This window comes from Esox lucius, chromosome 10, assembly GCF_011004845.1.
Source record: "Esox lucius isolate fEsoLuc1 chromosome 10, fEsoLuc1.pri, whole genome shotgun sequence".
Classification (NCBI taxonomy): Eukaryota; Metazoa; Chordata; class Actinopteri; order Esociformes; family Esocidae; genus Esox; species Esox lucius.
This window is the reverse complement of record NC_047578.1, coordinates 19,185,001-19,200,462: the sequence shown is the minus strand read 5'-3', so window position 1 is coordinate 19,200,462 and position 15,462 is coordinate 19,185,001. Positions and strand designations below refer to the sequence as shown.

The 15,462-nt window shown below is 38.9% G+C and overlaps 2 protein-coding genes across 7 annotated transcripts in view; both read right to left on the bottom strand.

Annotated features, from left to right (window-relative positions):
- The window catches only part of LOC105028044 (collagen alpha-1(XIV) chain), an 84,793-nt gene extending 76,594 nt beyond the window's left edge, over positions 1–8,199 (bottom strand). Inside the window, exons 1-4 of one of the 6 annotated variants that reach the window (XM_010900485.4) lie at positions 7,966–8,199; positions 7,673–7,860; positions 5,814–5,939; positions 3,265–3,381 (exon numbers count right to left, since the gene is read on the bottom strand). In XM_010900485.4, the coding sequence (XP_010898787.2) occupies positions 3,265–3,381; positions 5,814–5,904 (208 nt within the window). In that variant the 5' untranslated portion in view covers positions 5,905–5,939; positions 7,673–7,860; positions 7,966–8,199. Of the gene's footprint in view, positions 1–3,264; positions 3,382–5,813; positions 5,940–7,672 lie in introns of all 6 variants that reach the window. The other 5 variants (XM_010900488.4, XM_029122821.2, XM_010900486.4 and 2 more) reach the window with 5 other exon arrangements.
- Positions 8,200–12,109: 3,910 nt separating this feature from the next.
- The window catches only part of LOC105028043 (DEP domain-containing mTOR-interacting protein), a 3,503-nt gene continuing 150 nt past the window's right edge, over positions 12,110–15,462 (bottom strand). The window contains exons 2-5 of the mRNA XM_010900483.3: positions 14,481–14,612; positions 14,314–14,384; positions 14,109–14,213; positions 12,110–13,911 (exon numbers count right to left, since the gene is read on the bottom strand). Coding sequence (XP_010898785.2) covers positions 13,783–13,911; positions 14,109–14,213; positions 14,314–14,384; positions 14,481–14,612 — 437 coding nt within the window. The 3' untranslated portion in view covers positions 12,110–13,782. The remainder of the gene's footprint in view (positions 13,912–14,108; positions 14,214–14,313; positions 14,385–14,480; positions 14,613–15,462) is intronic.

Below are 15,462 nucleotides of genomic sequence, written 5' to 3'. Positions count from 1 at the left end.
AATAATTTTGCGACCTAAAATATCCTTAAAATTTTAATGAATATATTTTTTTTGTAAACTGGTGGACAACATGTTAGCAGCGTAAAATGAAAGATAAAATGAAAATTTTCAACTTACAGTGAGGATTTGTTTTTTATAAAAACACGTGTTATAAATGAAAAACACATGTTTTTGATTTGCATTTTAATGAGTGAAATAAGTATTTGACCCCTCTGCAAAACATGACTTAGTACTTGGTGGCAAAACCCTTGTTGGCAATCACAGAGGTCAGATGTTTCTTGTAGTTGGCGACCAGGTTTGCACACATCTCAGGAGGGATTCTGTCCCACTCCTCTTTGCAGATCTTCTCCAAGTCATTAAGGTTTCGAGGCTGACGTTTGGTAACTCGAACCTTCAGCTCCCTCCACAGATTTTCTATGGGATTAAGGTCTGGAGACTGGCTAGGCCACTCCAGGACCTTAATGTGCTTCTTCCTGAGCCACTCCTTTGTTGCCTCGGCCGTGTGTTTTGGGTCATTGTCATACTGGAATACCCAACCACAACCCATTTTCAATGCCCTGGCTGAGGGAAGGAGATTCCCAACCAATAGTTGATGGTACATGGCCCTGTCCATGGTCCCTGTCCAAGTGGTCCTGTCCCCATAGCAGAAAAACACCCCCAAAGCATAATGTTCCCACCTCCATGTTTGACGGTGGGGATGGTGTTCTTGGGATCATAGGCAGCATTCCTCCTCCTCCAAACACTCCCTTTAAGAGTGTGCTCCTAACCTCAACTTGTTACCTGTATAAAAGACACCTGGGAGCCAGAAATCCTTTTGATTGAGAGGGGTCGAATACTTATTTCACTCATTAAAATGCAATTTTTTTTGTTGTTCTCACTGTTCAAATAAACCTACCATTAACATTATAGACTGATCATTTCTTTGTCAGTGGACAAATGTACAAAATCAGCAGGGGATCAAATATTTTTTCCCTCACTGTACATAGATAGGGAGGCTGAATATCAACAGAATACACACTACAAAACCCTCTGGATTGTGGAGTGTTGAATGCTGTTGCTGCAAATCACCTAGCGTCCACAATGAAAATACACAGTACATAAAGCTTCAAACTTGAATATTCTTAGATGTTTCGCATATCAGTACAGAACTACAGAATTCCAACGATCCTGACACTCATCTTTAACGGATTCAGTGGCATGCACAGTTCCTTCTATATAGAATACTTTAATGGTATATCTGTTGAACATGGCCTAAAGGCAAAATGGAACTGTGTGGGCATGTTGTAGATATTGGGGTGTCAGACCTTTTGTAATTGTCAGGTCTTGCTTAAATACAATTTAGTGAGGGGTGCACCTGTCATAAGTCATTCATAAGTATATACCACAACTTATGAATGACGAGTTATTCAGAATGTACCACTGCATGCTCGAGAAGCACTGATATTTTTGACGTCTTTGTCAGATACAGCACACTCAGTATACAGTACATAGAGTAAAACAGAATGCGTCCGTAATGGATAGAAAATACTCACTTATCTCACACTGCACTACATTTTAGAACAGACATGTTAATGTGAATTTTGAAACCAGACGAAAACCGAAGTGTAAGTACCACAGATGGAAGTACGTGTTACTACCCACAGTCCAGCCCTGCATTCAATTCCACCCAAATCATGATGATTTGTGTGTGTCTGCGGGGGTCAACCTCTGTCAAAGCAACTCTTCATCAATGAACAAAGCCCCACTGACTAGCTTTTTAGAAGCTCCAATTTCAACCCACATGGAATATAAAAACCCTGACTGACGCTGAAATTCCATTCAGAGCAATGGCAAACACTAAACCCCACGGGTAGAGAAAGAGAGGATAAATCAGACCTTGGTTCAAACAGTATTTGTTTTCTCTCAAAGACCTGAGATTGCCCGGTGTCGAGGAACCAACGTCGTCCCAGAAGTGGATACCCAGGCCACCTGTTATTCCATTTATGCTTGATCAAATGTACAAAGCATTTAAATAGACAATTAAATACTATTTAAACCAAGACAGGGATCTGACATGGCTGGGGGATGTGCTCCTTCAATTGGGGGCCAGGGCAGAGATGAGATTGTGCTGTTTCAAAGCGCCACAGGCAGTTCAGATACAGCTGCCTGTACTCTGCTCACTGGGTCCTATGTGACGTTTACTCCATCTTCTTGATCAACAGCAGCTCGGCAAGCTAGGCAAGCCACTGGAGCTGCAAATTCACTCCTAGCTGCAGGTGAGGACTCCAAGTAAAGCAATGATGGAGTGTTATGGAATCGATATATAAATTGAGAATTGACCATTTAAAGCATGTTTCGTTAAAGTTGGAATCCTTCAAGGTGAAATTGCCAAACACAAACAACACAGAAATTATTGGAAACCAGTAGCACAATTTGTTTTATAATTTGGTTGTACAATTTGGATGTATATTGTCCAACCAGATGTTGTATAATGTTAGCTAGATTGCCAGGGTAGCTAGCTGTTATCTAGTTAGCTGCTCAGGCTATTTAAGACGTAAAGCCATTATTTCTGCTATTCTCCTTGTAGACGCTGGAGGACTGAAATTACCATTATCTTATTTTCAACAAATGAAAGTCATGTTTAATATGATTCAGATGTGCAGACTGACTTGGTCACTCAAGAACTTTGATCTTTTTGGGCCTGAAAAATCTGCTTGCTGCTATGGCAGATGGTTTGGAGCCATTGTATTGCTTCATTATGCAGTGCTGTCAAAATACTTTGTAGATGTTTACTTTTACTTTAGCAAACCACAAGTTTCTGTAATGTATTCTGTCTCTGCCGTCAGCAGTTACATCCTCAGTCACAGGTGAGTCAGGCCCAATGGCAGCCATACCTGCCCAAGCTATAACACCCCCTCCGTAACATTTCACAGATGAGGCATTATGCAGTGGATCTTGGCCCTTTATTATTTTTGAACATACATTTTTGTTTCATCTTTCCACAAAACCCTTTTCCAGACCTCGACAGGCTCTTTTAGGAACTTTTATGTTTACTTTAACCTGGCAATCATGTTTTTTTCCCCAAAAAGTATTTCCTGAAAATATTTTCTTTAAACTGTCCTAACAATGACAGAGGACGCTGTACATAAGCGGTTTTAACCAGATTACATCATTATCTGATATAATTGATGTCTGTGTTCTCTCCACTGTATGTGAAACATGCAACATAGGTTTAAGCGCTTTTGTGCTCAATCTTAAATTGACAGTGACATTGCTGGACCATACCTGATTGTGTGCTATAAATAAATCTGTAGCTTTCAAAGTCTCCTTTGGGCTCTTTCCATGACACATGGAGCTGAGATGTGCTCAGAACTTTGAAGCGAAGCTTTCGTGGAGTGGCAACTAGACAAAGAAATGACACAAAATAAACTTTTTAACAACAGTTGACTAACTCGAGTAGTGTTTGTAAATCATAAGATCCAACAGAAATATTGAATGCATGGTTAATGATACCAAGACAGTGGTTGGGGTTCAATCAAGCTTAAAAACAAAGTTGTTTGAATTTTTTTTTTGCTGAAGATATTGCATAAAACTTGAGATTCTCCAGTTTAAAATGATTAGGAAACAATTAGCAGCTAGATTGAACTCTAGCCAGAGTTTGGTAAGGTCACAGGCAGTCCCATCTGTGTTTCAACAATCCTAAAAGAGTGTATCTTGGCCTAATAAAAAAGATACAGATTCAAAGAGTACCACAGATGTCAAAAAGAGCAAAGTCACATTCTCTCCCTTCCTTTGCCACTGATAGTCTTTGGTGCGGCACTTATCTCTGCATCAAAGTACCATCACCGGTCTCATCATGATTGCATTTGGCCAGAGCAGTCAAATTGTGAGTTTATTACAAAGAGTATTCTCTATACTTTGAGGCCTTTTCAGAGGAGAATGTGATTTTTTTTTATTGCAGCAGCTACAAAAGGGATAGGCACAGGAATAGCATCTATTCCTGTCTTCAAGAACATATCTATATGCAAATAGACCGATAAACCACTTTCACCACTTCCTCTTGGGTCAACATCCCATCTGCTCCATATAGTTAGAAATACTAGGAATGACCAAATCCTAGTGTAGAACAAAAAAACTAAAACAAAACGTTCCCATTCAATTTGGTAATATTGGAAAGTACAACAAACAGTCCCGCAAACTTATCTTGTTAGTGTCCTCATTAGAAGCAGGCAAGTTATCTGGTGCCAATGTATTCTTTAAATACCTTAACTATGACTGACATACTGTAATTGAGCGCGAAGCTCTGCAGTTATTGCATACCAAATAATGATGTATGTATATGCATGGGATTATATTTGGAGACACTGATGTAGGTATGGAAAGAATACAATTAAGCCCATAGAAAGGAGTAATTCATCGAAAGACGAGGAGCCCAGAGACTGGTGCATGGTGCAAACAGGCGAAAAATAATACTGTACCGAGCTCACCAACCTGAAATTGGGAATGGGGGAGGGGAGTGGGTATTCAGCAGGGCTTAACTCTCTCTGAAAAAAAGATACCTCTTTCCTGCAGAATGTAGCTTCTTCCATTGAGAGAATTAGCACAGTATTTTGTAAATTCTTCAGAGACTTGATGCATTACCTTGCACATTCGGCCAACACATTTCCAGAACAGGGGTCCAACACTAGCACTATGGTTGGTTAAAAACATTCATGGCATTTCTTTGCAGTTGCATATAAATATTTTTTCTCTCCCAAATTCGTGATATCCAGTTTGTGATGTTTTTTTCTTGTTAGATTTTGTCCACAGCTGATGTGGGAGAGTCGAAGATCAAGACGGGTCCTCCAATGCACATCTCGCCAAGCTTTTCTGCTTCTAATCAAAGTGCCTGCTCAACCAGGACGTTTATGCCAGCACACACGCTGGAGGTGATACATACAACCACAGTTGAGCTTGCAGGTGACCGACTTACCACCAGAAGGCACTAGAAAAGACAATCATCGTCCGACATCCACCACCCACCTAAGGAGGCTCTGAGCCAATTTTCACTGCCCCCTGCTGGACACCGGGGCACTGCTGTTATGACGTGACCAGGATTCGAACACCAAACTGCAATGATCCTGTTGTACTGCGAGGCTGAGCCACTCGGAGTGCCCCAATTTAGGCATCTAGACATTCCGTGCACTTGGATATATATTAAACACTGCAGTCTTGTTGTCATCTCCACAACATTCATCTTATGTCTTCTCATATGTCTCTTATGTCTCATGTCATCTCAATGATAGCCGTCTTATGCGAAAAGACAGCAGGCTGCGGAGGGTTGAAAAGGCCTCAAGCACCCTTTGGAACAAGTAAATGCTAATTTACACTTTTAGGGAGGGCACACTCTTGTGGACCAGGTTAGCACAGTGCAGAGTTCAATGCAGTGGTTATTGTTTTCACTTGAGGACTGGGCAACAGTCTCAAGAGAAGCAGATTAACAAACTGCAGCTGTTTGAGGACGCAGTTTTCTCTTTGCCCTCACATCAACAAAGATAAGGCCAAATGCTGATATTTTTTGCAAAATGTGGATGTACAGGGGCCATAAGTATATAGTTCATGTCAAACCGTATTTTCAAAGCCCTTGAGTTGACCGCAAAAGTAAAACATTTTGATTTTACACACAAAAATGGGCCTACCGATATATTACCAAAAAATAATTACTTTTCCCTTTGAAGTAAAATAATCACAAAAGGAAGGTGACACAAAATCAAATGCTTTGACTAAAGCTGCACATAAAAAAAACACACATGGGGCGACAGAAGACAAGGCACAACTTATATGATTGTTCTTACCTTGACCCCAAGCTGGCACTGGTAAGAGCGAGATAAGAGCAAGAGAGAGTAGAGAACTCCACACCAACGTCTTTAGTCCTATAGCCTGCATCCTTCACACTGTTACAGGTAAGGAGCTCAGAAAACCTGAGGAAACATCAAAGGGAATCACAATGCCTGATGTGACTGAAAATGTGCCTTACTACCAACATTCAACCAAACGCCATACCCACTAATATTTCTTCTCCACAAAGCGTCTGGATATGAGTCTTTGTTTATTGATTTCTAGAATGGAAACACGTTTTAATCAAAGTTATTTGTCCCATTAACCACTGGGTTGGGCCAGAGCCAGAACATTCACGGGTAAGGATGAGGCCAAACTGATCCATTGAAAATTGAAACCAAATGGGTGTGCAAACTGGCTGCTTTGTCTGTCAGCCTGTTCAAAATTAAACTCTGGAAATGCTGGTGTTTTGTCTGTAAAAAGGATGGGCATATTTTGGATAGCAACCTGTCATTTTTGCTCTCTGTTAACATATGACTAAATTGTTTTTGGAAATATACATCAATTTAATGTGGCAGTGGTGACATTGGCATTAAGATTCTGATTGATATGAGATGATCCAAACCCTGAGGAATTCTGTACTGCACCTCCGTTTAACGTCACCATAAACAACTTTCATGATAGTAATCTCGTCCTGAATTTATCAGAAGACGCTGAAGAAATCTTTTTGCAAAAAATCGAGTTCTATTGTTAAAGGGAAAATTCAGCCAAATTCCAAAATGAAATTGCTTTTCTTTCTCTATAAGAAATATATGGACACTGTGTGACAGTAATCTATGCTTTGGTTTAGTTTCCTTGGCACTTTTTGGGAAGAATAAATTTTAGCATTTGAGACAAAAATACAATACCAGTCATGGGACAGGAAATAGCCATATTGTTTATCATGCCTGACATGAAGCACATTCATAAGTGTCACTATTCTTTCTTATAGTTTATAAATAATTTGAACATTATGGGCAAAAGTTTCTAATTGGTTCTATGGTTTCAATGGGATTTGTGCCATAACTGGAAAAAAAACTAAAATTGTAAAACTTTAGCATTTGGAAACTAAACCAAAACATGGATTGCTGTCTAACCTGAAACATAGTGTTCACAGTGTAAGGTAACCCTTGTAGGTGGTGAAAATATGCCTCAAAATAAGGGATGTATTTCAAGATGTCATAGAGCAATGCTATAATTTATTAAATTCAAAGAAAGTTAAAATAAAGTAGATTCACATTTATTATGTCAAAGAACTTTTGAAAGAAAGCCATTTAAACATTGACACCCATTCACTTGATCTTTGAAATGTTGTATGCTCCTCTTCAACAAATTGATGATTTAAATATAAATGAGAATAATAAAAAAAATATACATATATATATATATCAAATTTCCACAAACACTTCCACAGGAATTTCATCATTAGGCTGGCTAGAACATCAAAGCAGCAACTTCCATTATCTGTACTTAATCGTTCTCTTTAGGCTAGTTAATTTAGTTGAATAACAATCTAGGCATTTTGAAAATGTGCAGGTGTAAGTTTAGCCTTCAGGTAAACCAGACAGCATAGTAGTCACAATGATGGTTAGTGGGCAGGGTAGAGATAGGGAGAACATTAAAACGACAGTAAAACATTGCAACATAATTAGAAATTAAATTAACACACTGTATCAACGAAGTATAACACATCAGTACAGTGACCAATTTGCATACCCTGTGGTACGCTGCACTGCATGCGTTTGGCAGGTGAGGTTACAATTCTGAGCGCATATACTTTGAATGTGTATACATAAAACACTGATTTTTATCCCTTACTAAAGAAAAGAAGTCATACCTTTTTAAAGCATACGTTTATAGGTAATATTGCTCCCAATGGACCCTTCCTTCGAGTCTTCCTTTGCCGGCTGTTGGCAAACTATCTTCAGATAGCGCTCCTTCAGTTTTAGACTTGAGATGGTGGGTGTATCCAGCGTTCTTCATTCACCCATCCCTCGAGCTATTCATTCCTTCTCCTCCGTTAATCTTGAGTGAGTCAGATAAATGTGTTTAGGGGGAAGCGTCAGGCTGTATAAAAGCGCTAGCAAAATGCGAAATGTGAATTATGTTGTCACCACTGGCAGGTTTCACCTGTTTTCACTCCTTGCGGTAAGCCTTTTTTGTAGGTGGCTGTATCCTACTGTAGCCTATCTATTTTTTCGCGCGCTTGTGATAGCTGACTGGGAGCGATAACTGCGTATCTACTTAATTTCTCTCAGCGTTGAAGTTAGGATGTGGCTAAAACATTTGATGTAGCTAAATAATTAGTCATATATTGCATACCTCAAACCAAGGTTAGGCAACCCTGTTAAACTGTGTCGCAGGTAGGCCTAATGCAAAATTCTGTCCTAACTAGAGCATCACACTGAGCTGCATAGTTTATTGATCTCAGTGATTTTCTAAATTCTACACCTGCTTTCCAGGTCAGTTAAATCTAAAAACACGAGGTGCCTGTCTCGAGGACCAGGGATATCTAACCCTGTTTAATATTCATTATTTGCTTATTCATGCTGAAAGCAAAGTAAGACTCTTGAAAATGTTCATTCTTATTATTTGCCTACAGCTGCCACCTGTAGGGCGATAACCATAGAAGTTACAGACTCCACAACAATTTAAGTTCAGCACAACTCTTTGCTTTCGAGATTGAAAGAATTACCTCAACGTTCTGATTCTTTCCAATAACTGATAGATTCCGTCTGATTGGACCCTGAAATCAATGGGCTGGGACAACATGGGTCAAACTTTAAAACAGAAAATTACAGGACGGGGATGTATCAAAGACGGAGAAGAGAAATTAAAACGTTGAACAAAATCATTCTAAAATAGAAATCCAATATAAATAAATCCATTCCATACATTAACTTAACAGATTCGTCTGAATCCAGCCCAATGTAAAATTTATGAAATATAACAGAATTCAAATGTCTTAAATACACCCATTTAACATAAAAAATATTTCCCAAATCCATATTATTGCTATATTACACACATGCATAAGTGCTTTGCATGGTCTCTAAGCGGGAGAGTCCTCTGAATCAAATGTCAAGGTTTCCATGTATTTCTCCATCATCATATCTGTTATTTCTTTGCATTCCATCTGTCTAGCGTCACTATTTTTGTGCAACAACTTTTTTCCTTTGCTCAATACGGAATGGTATAAAAGTGTGTATAAATGCCTGTCATAATATTTGTGTTGACTTAAGATACTATGAACTTCGAGCACTACGAAGAAACCTTAGTAGTAGGCTCATGGGTCAGAGCTCACCTAAGCTTAACACCCAAATAAAAAAGTAGTTGTTTGGAAGTATCTGATAACTTGTGGATAGCTTTTTTTCATTAGACCACATCACAGCAAATTTCAGCACACTCGTCAGTGGGCAGTTAATTTGTCATGGACTAAAAGGCGGGCTTTGACTGGATGTGGTTTAGCGTGCTAACACACATGTTGCATAACTCTTCCCATGCAGTCTTCAGGGCTAGGCTACAAGAGCTCCTGAGGCTACACACCTTTCCTAGTTGGCTCTGATATCGAATGTGTCTCCACATGTACAGGGGGGTCAGGAATGCTGTGTGTTAAGCATCGTCATGACAGCAAGGTCATGGTCATGACAGAGGTGATGAAGAATAATCTTTTTTAAATAACTTACCAGTGGAATCCATCTCGAGCCCTCTTTACAGGAGGCCCATTATAGGGAGCACTTTCCTGCAGCGTCAGAATTGATATTGTACTACACCTCCCTGCCAAGGAAAAGGGCAGTAACTGCTTATAAAGTGGAACTTAGAAGTTTTAAATGTCCAGTCAAACAAGTGTTGACAAATCACTAGACATGTGGTGTCCTGTTATCATACTAGAAATATTTGAGCTCATTAATAGGCTTAGAGATAATTAGTAGATCTAAAGAAATGAATGCTTATATAAACATAGAACTGATGGGAGGGATACACAAACAGAACTGTAGATGGCTAAATCATGAACTACTTCACAAAAGTTGGGATATATGTGTACCAACCATGAACTGCAATTTTATCAATTTATCTTCGTGTTTATCAAAAGCTTGCCCTTACATTTTAAGCTCACAAATCAAGCACCAAACAAAAACACGCCAGATGGAGGGTATTTAATAGTTAAAAGGGGAATAGTCTTTGCTTTCCAATGTTGTTAACTGCCTCAACACCCATATGTAAGGAAATAACATCTTGTTTAACAAGGGCACCTGTTGTTTTTCACCTGTTTCAGTAGGACGAGTCGAGGAGGCAGCAATACTGAGCAACCAAAACATGGTTATGACATTTCGTTACAGAGCAAAAACACATTTCGACAGTAACTCCCAGGCTTGAATAAAAAAAAAAAAAAAACATCTACCAAGCAGCAGCTAGAGTAAGACCATAACGTGCACAGAAACACCACAAGTGGTTTTACCATCTCACCAATGGTTGATGCTGCAGCTCCTTCAGCACCTCTACTTCCCACAGCTATGCATATTGACCATGACCTCTGACATGACCTTTGAGCCTAGATGTCAGTTACTGCCTTCTTGCACGGTACACAGTACACTGGGTTACATTTCCTTGAAAATAGGTTGAACAAACCTGTTTTCATTTTCTTCTTAACACAGTGTAATAAAGAAGGTATCAAATCACAGTTGCACTCTGTCATTTATTCTTTGTTCCTTCTGAGTTCCTTGTGCGTTCAAAATACTGTAGCTCGCAATTTTTTCTAAAGACCATTCCAATCTACTGTCCTTGACCCCCTTGACCCATCTAATGCCCCCAAGGATTCTACCATAAAAATACTATCCCAAGGATGGTGATCTGGACATGATCCCCTCATTAATCTGTAGTGATAGCAACCATAATAATAATACAGGGAGAAATACTATTGAAGGTGAATAGCTTGTCACTTCACACTTTCTTTTTTTAATGGATATTACTAAAAAACAAAATAAGTGAATTATGTCAAATGTAGAGTGTTTACAGCAAGTTGGGGAAGATGTTCTGGAGAGGTTGACAGGGATATTTGTATTCACATTAATCACTTTTGAAAATAGACTCTTCCAGAATGTTTTCAATATTTCTTCTACAATAAAAGAATGAATGCAATTTTGATTGATTAAAAACCTTCTGGTTCATTGCAAAATCTGTAGAATTTCAGGAAATTACCTTGAAAACTGCTAAATGAACTCTCAAAGGAAGGTCTTTACACCATGTTTCTTCCCAAGGCCTCTGACTGTTTTATCCGGATATGCACTGCAGGCTTCATAATAAAGCTAATTGAATAAAACTTATATTGCGCTGGAGTTGTGTTTATATATACGTATGTGTGTGTGTGTATGCGGGGAGTATACATGTATATATACAGTATGTATATTTATTTTATTATATACACGTACAGTATATACTGTATATTTTCTGCTTCACAGACAAATGAAAAAAAGTGGGATTAGAAAGTTTAACCCTCAAATTTGTTTTTGATGATGTGTCCCTATTAATTTGCTATAATAGTAAATAGTAAAAAGGATGTCAAAGAATTATGGAAATTTAGTCAGTGACATCACATTTGCGATGATACCACATATTGTATTTTGAGCATTTGGTACACACTGCCACCTTGTGGTCAGAGCCTCAAGGAGTGTAAACTAAATATGTCCAGATGGGTGAAAAATATAAGAAAAAGCTTTTTCCTGTAACTCTAATATCCCTTTCTGTGTATTTTTTGCAGCAGATCACCTGGGAAAGAGTAGCTCTTCTGTTTTTTCTATATCGTAGCATTGCAGACAAGTACACTGTCATCAAATATGCACTTTTGATCATTATTTCTTTCCCAATTTACAGATGTCTGTCCCATAGATCTAAATGCAGATGTAACTTTAGTCACTGTTCCTACTGAAACACAAGCCAGTTGAGCTGTCTTTGTGACTGAGGCTCTTGCCATCCATGCCCCAATAAAAGTCACTTTGGTCCTTTCATCTTGCCATCTTGTTCCTGCTCAGCATTGGACCAGTTGCCTCAGATCATGATAGGATGTTCATTGCTTAAGTACATCATGCAGTACACCTGTATGGACGCATCTGCATTCATTATGTTCCTCTGCTCATTTATCAAGTTTTCTTCAATTTGTCACCCGTTTATACACAGTATATTGTTATTTTTCTTCTTTACTCATATGGCATATACATATATTATTGTAGCATGCACAATCTCTGACCAGAAATGACAGCTAGTTATTCCAGGAAAGGTCATTTACAACTTTTATTGCAGTTTAAAGTTCCTGTCATGATTCAATAAATGCTTTTCCTTTATTGCCATTTGATTGAAACATAGTATTGTCTTAAATGTTGCTGTCTTTCCAGTGGTGTTGCTTACTTTGTAATCCCTTGAATATTGTGATTGCTCAAACATTGATACATTTATATATACATTTGCAAAGACTTTGAATTGGATTAGTTTATTAGTAAATTTGAGAATGAAAATATTTACACTGATCAAACATTAACAGAAATGTAGATACTTATTGCTGGCCTGTCATGGCCAAACTATTAACCTCTAAATACCAGTTGGCCAGTGAATATGGTCTGGATATATGCCTATAAAAAAATAAAAATACATGATTTCTTAGCCCACGATTTTGGATCATGTACATAACACTTGAAATATTTTACAAAAGGCATGCAATATCACAGATTTCCTTGTAAGTGCTCTGACGTTCTGTAATACATGGTTGAGTGATTGTAAAAAAAAAAAGAAATTATAAAAATTCTCCTATGCTGCAATTAATAATATTAAAGGTTGATTATTTTATTTATCAGTATTGTCAGTTTCCGAAAACATTACAGTGGAATCAGAAATTAAGATGTTATTCAAGTCATTCTACACTAACATGTGTCTGCACTTTTACAGTACTGGGCTTTTTCAGTCCGATATTGATATACAGTGCCTGCAAAAGTATCCAAAGTTCTGACCAATTCTCTCTTTTAACTGAATTATAAACAGTACATTGAAATTTCGTTCTGTTTGATATTTTATATTTAAACACCTATACTCATAATAAATTATTGTAAGGCGACTTTGATTTCATGTTAGCAAATATATGTAGGAAATGTTGCTAGCAGAAGTATTCAACCCCTGTGCTATAGAAGTTCCTAGATAAGAAATACAAGCCCGATCAGATCTACCAAAAATAATATGTGAAAATCATTCCGACAATGTATGCAAAGCTGCTACATACTTACCAAAAGACATAACTATTGCAGCAAACGGTGGCTCTGACAATGATTATCGTGTAGGGATTGAATACCCACCCAAGCAACATATTTCAACATAAACAACATTTTGAGTTTCAGCTACTGCTATCAAACTGAAAACTCAAAATGCTAAGCATATTCAACCAAACAGGCTCCTTAAAATATAAATGTATTTTTTTTTTTAAATCTACCACATCTGTGTTGTTTTCAATATGGACCACCTCACTTATCAACAACACCCTAAAGTACTTGTCTTTCTAGGAAGGAACCCTCCACTGGAGCCTAATAGAAAGTGGATGGAAAAGCAAACAGTGGGAGGAGGGGCAATGAGGTTGCACACAGGTCAAAAGTCTAAACCACCGCCAACGTACAAAAACACAAGCTGGATCCGTGTTAACCACGGAACACTGGTCAGTGTCTCGGACTGATGATGTAAGCATGCGTGGCATAACGGTAGGGCCCATCAGGTTTCTGTGGGGTCACTATGACCCGCGTCTCAGGTTGATGATGTAGCTAAGTCCATTTGGCACCGTATCAAGGTTGGAAGGTTTCTATGGATTTATTTGGGCCAATAGTCCACATTCTTACTCTAAGCTTCCTGTCTCTGTGAGTCAATGGGTCATGAGGCTTCGGGTTGACTGTTACAGAATACAACACGGCCTCATGTTCAGCAGTCAGCCTCCTCCATAACCTCCATGACCACGGTTCTTGGCCCAGTGAGGATGAGATTGCTGACTGTTTTGTAGTCCAGAGACAGGACATCCAGACCATTGACAGTGACCACGAACTGGCACACCTGGAAGACATATATTGGTCAAGTATCGTGTGCATTGAACATAAGCTGTGACAGCTTCATACAGAGTTTATTAACAACCTGATATATCGATTTTAAGCCAGATTGAAGTGAATGGAGCTGCTTCGATGAGGTGGCTGGAGTTGTAAGCGCTAGAGCCGCCCTTTGCACTACAGGTCTCACAATGCCACAGTACTCACCTTTACACCCACTGCTGCCGCTGGGCCACTGGGGTCCACTGCTTGGATGTGACATGGCCTACTCCCCCTGATCACGAAACCCCAGCCTACCGCATCCCCCACAATCTGGAGAAAGATTGATCCTATCACTTAGAAAGTCTGTAACATCTAAAACATAACATAGTAAATGTGGAGATAATTGATTTGATAACACTGGTAAACATACAGTAAACGTCCTCTTTATGTAGGGACCTCCTGGTCTCTGCAGCTCCTCTGGACTCACTGGTCTCTTCAGCACTGTCGATTGCACACAGGAATGTTCAGCAGGTTGTTAGCGTCATGTTCTTTGATTGAGTCATGATACAACTTAAGGTGAAGACAATTGACTCTTACCTGATTTTGGGTTTGACAGCACAGTCGAGGTCGGGCTTAACGTCGGGCCTCTCTTACAGTACCCACTCTTTCCACGATTAAGTGTGTTATCATGCCCCACAGATAACATCTTTCTCTCCTTGGACGAAGCGACTGAGAGAAGGAGGAGACGAATGTAAAGAGCTATCAGACAGCGAGGGGTGGACATATGACTAAAGGGGACGGACGGAGCGTATTGAGAGGAAGCAGGACAAACAGGGAAAGGAAGTCACCTGTTCTTCGTTTTCTGAACAGTTTAGTGTGCTTACATTTAAATAGAACGCATCATACTTCACACCAGCACCCGACTACACCCATTTCCGATCTGAGTATTATAAAAAAAGATAACACCTGCTGTTCATCAACAGCCACACGATGTGCACACTCCCCTGATCTGGCTGATATTACAATAACATGTCCTGAAAAGCTAACATTTATCCAGCCGCCTTTCATGGAAGCCATGGCTACTGCACATAGTTACAGAAAAATCCCCAGCATGTTATTAGGAACAACCAGTCAAACGAAGTGTATTAATGCTTTCATCTATTGTACACTTTATATTTTCCACTTTGTGTATAATTTTCATTGTTAAGGTTTTTAACTCCCAGTATCATTAAAGAATACAAATGGAGACATGCATGAGTGGAAAGAAGTCGCATTCCCTGCAATTCCATTATTTAAACATAGAACTTATAAAGGGGAACTCTCATAAACGTTTATGATTTTACAGATTTGCCATAAGCAAGTAAAAACCCCTTTTATGATTTTATAGACTGACAAAGATGTGCTAGTAAACACCAGAAATATCAGAAGAATCCTAACTGGAAACATATCCATAGAAAGCAATGTTTTGCCCAACAATAGTCAATATCACACAAGCAATAGCAAGTAACACTAAACAAGCCCATTAAACCTCAAGACTTCACTTTTCGCATAGTAATACACTTTTTAGCTCACAACATTC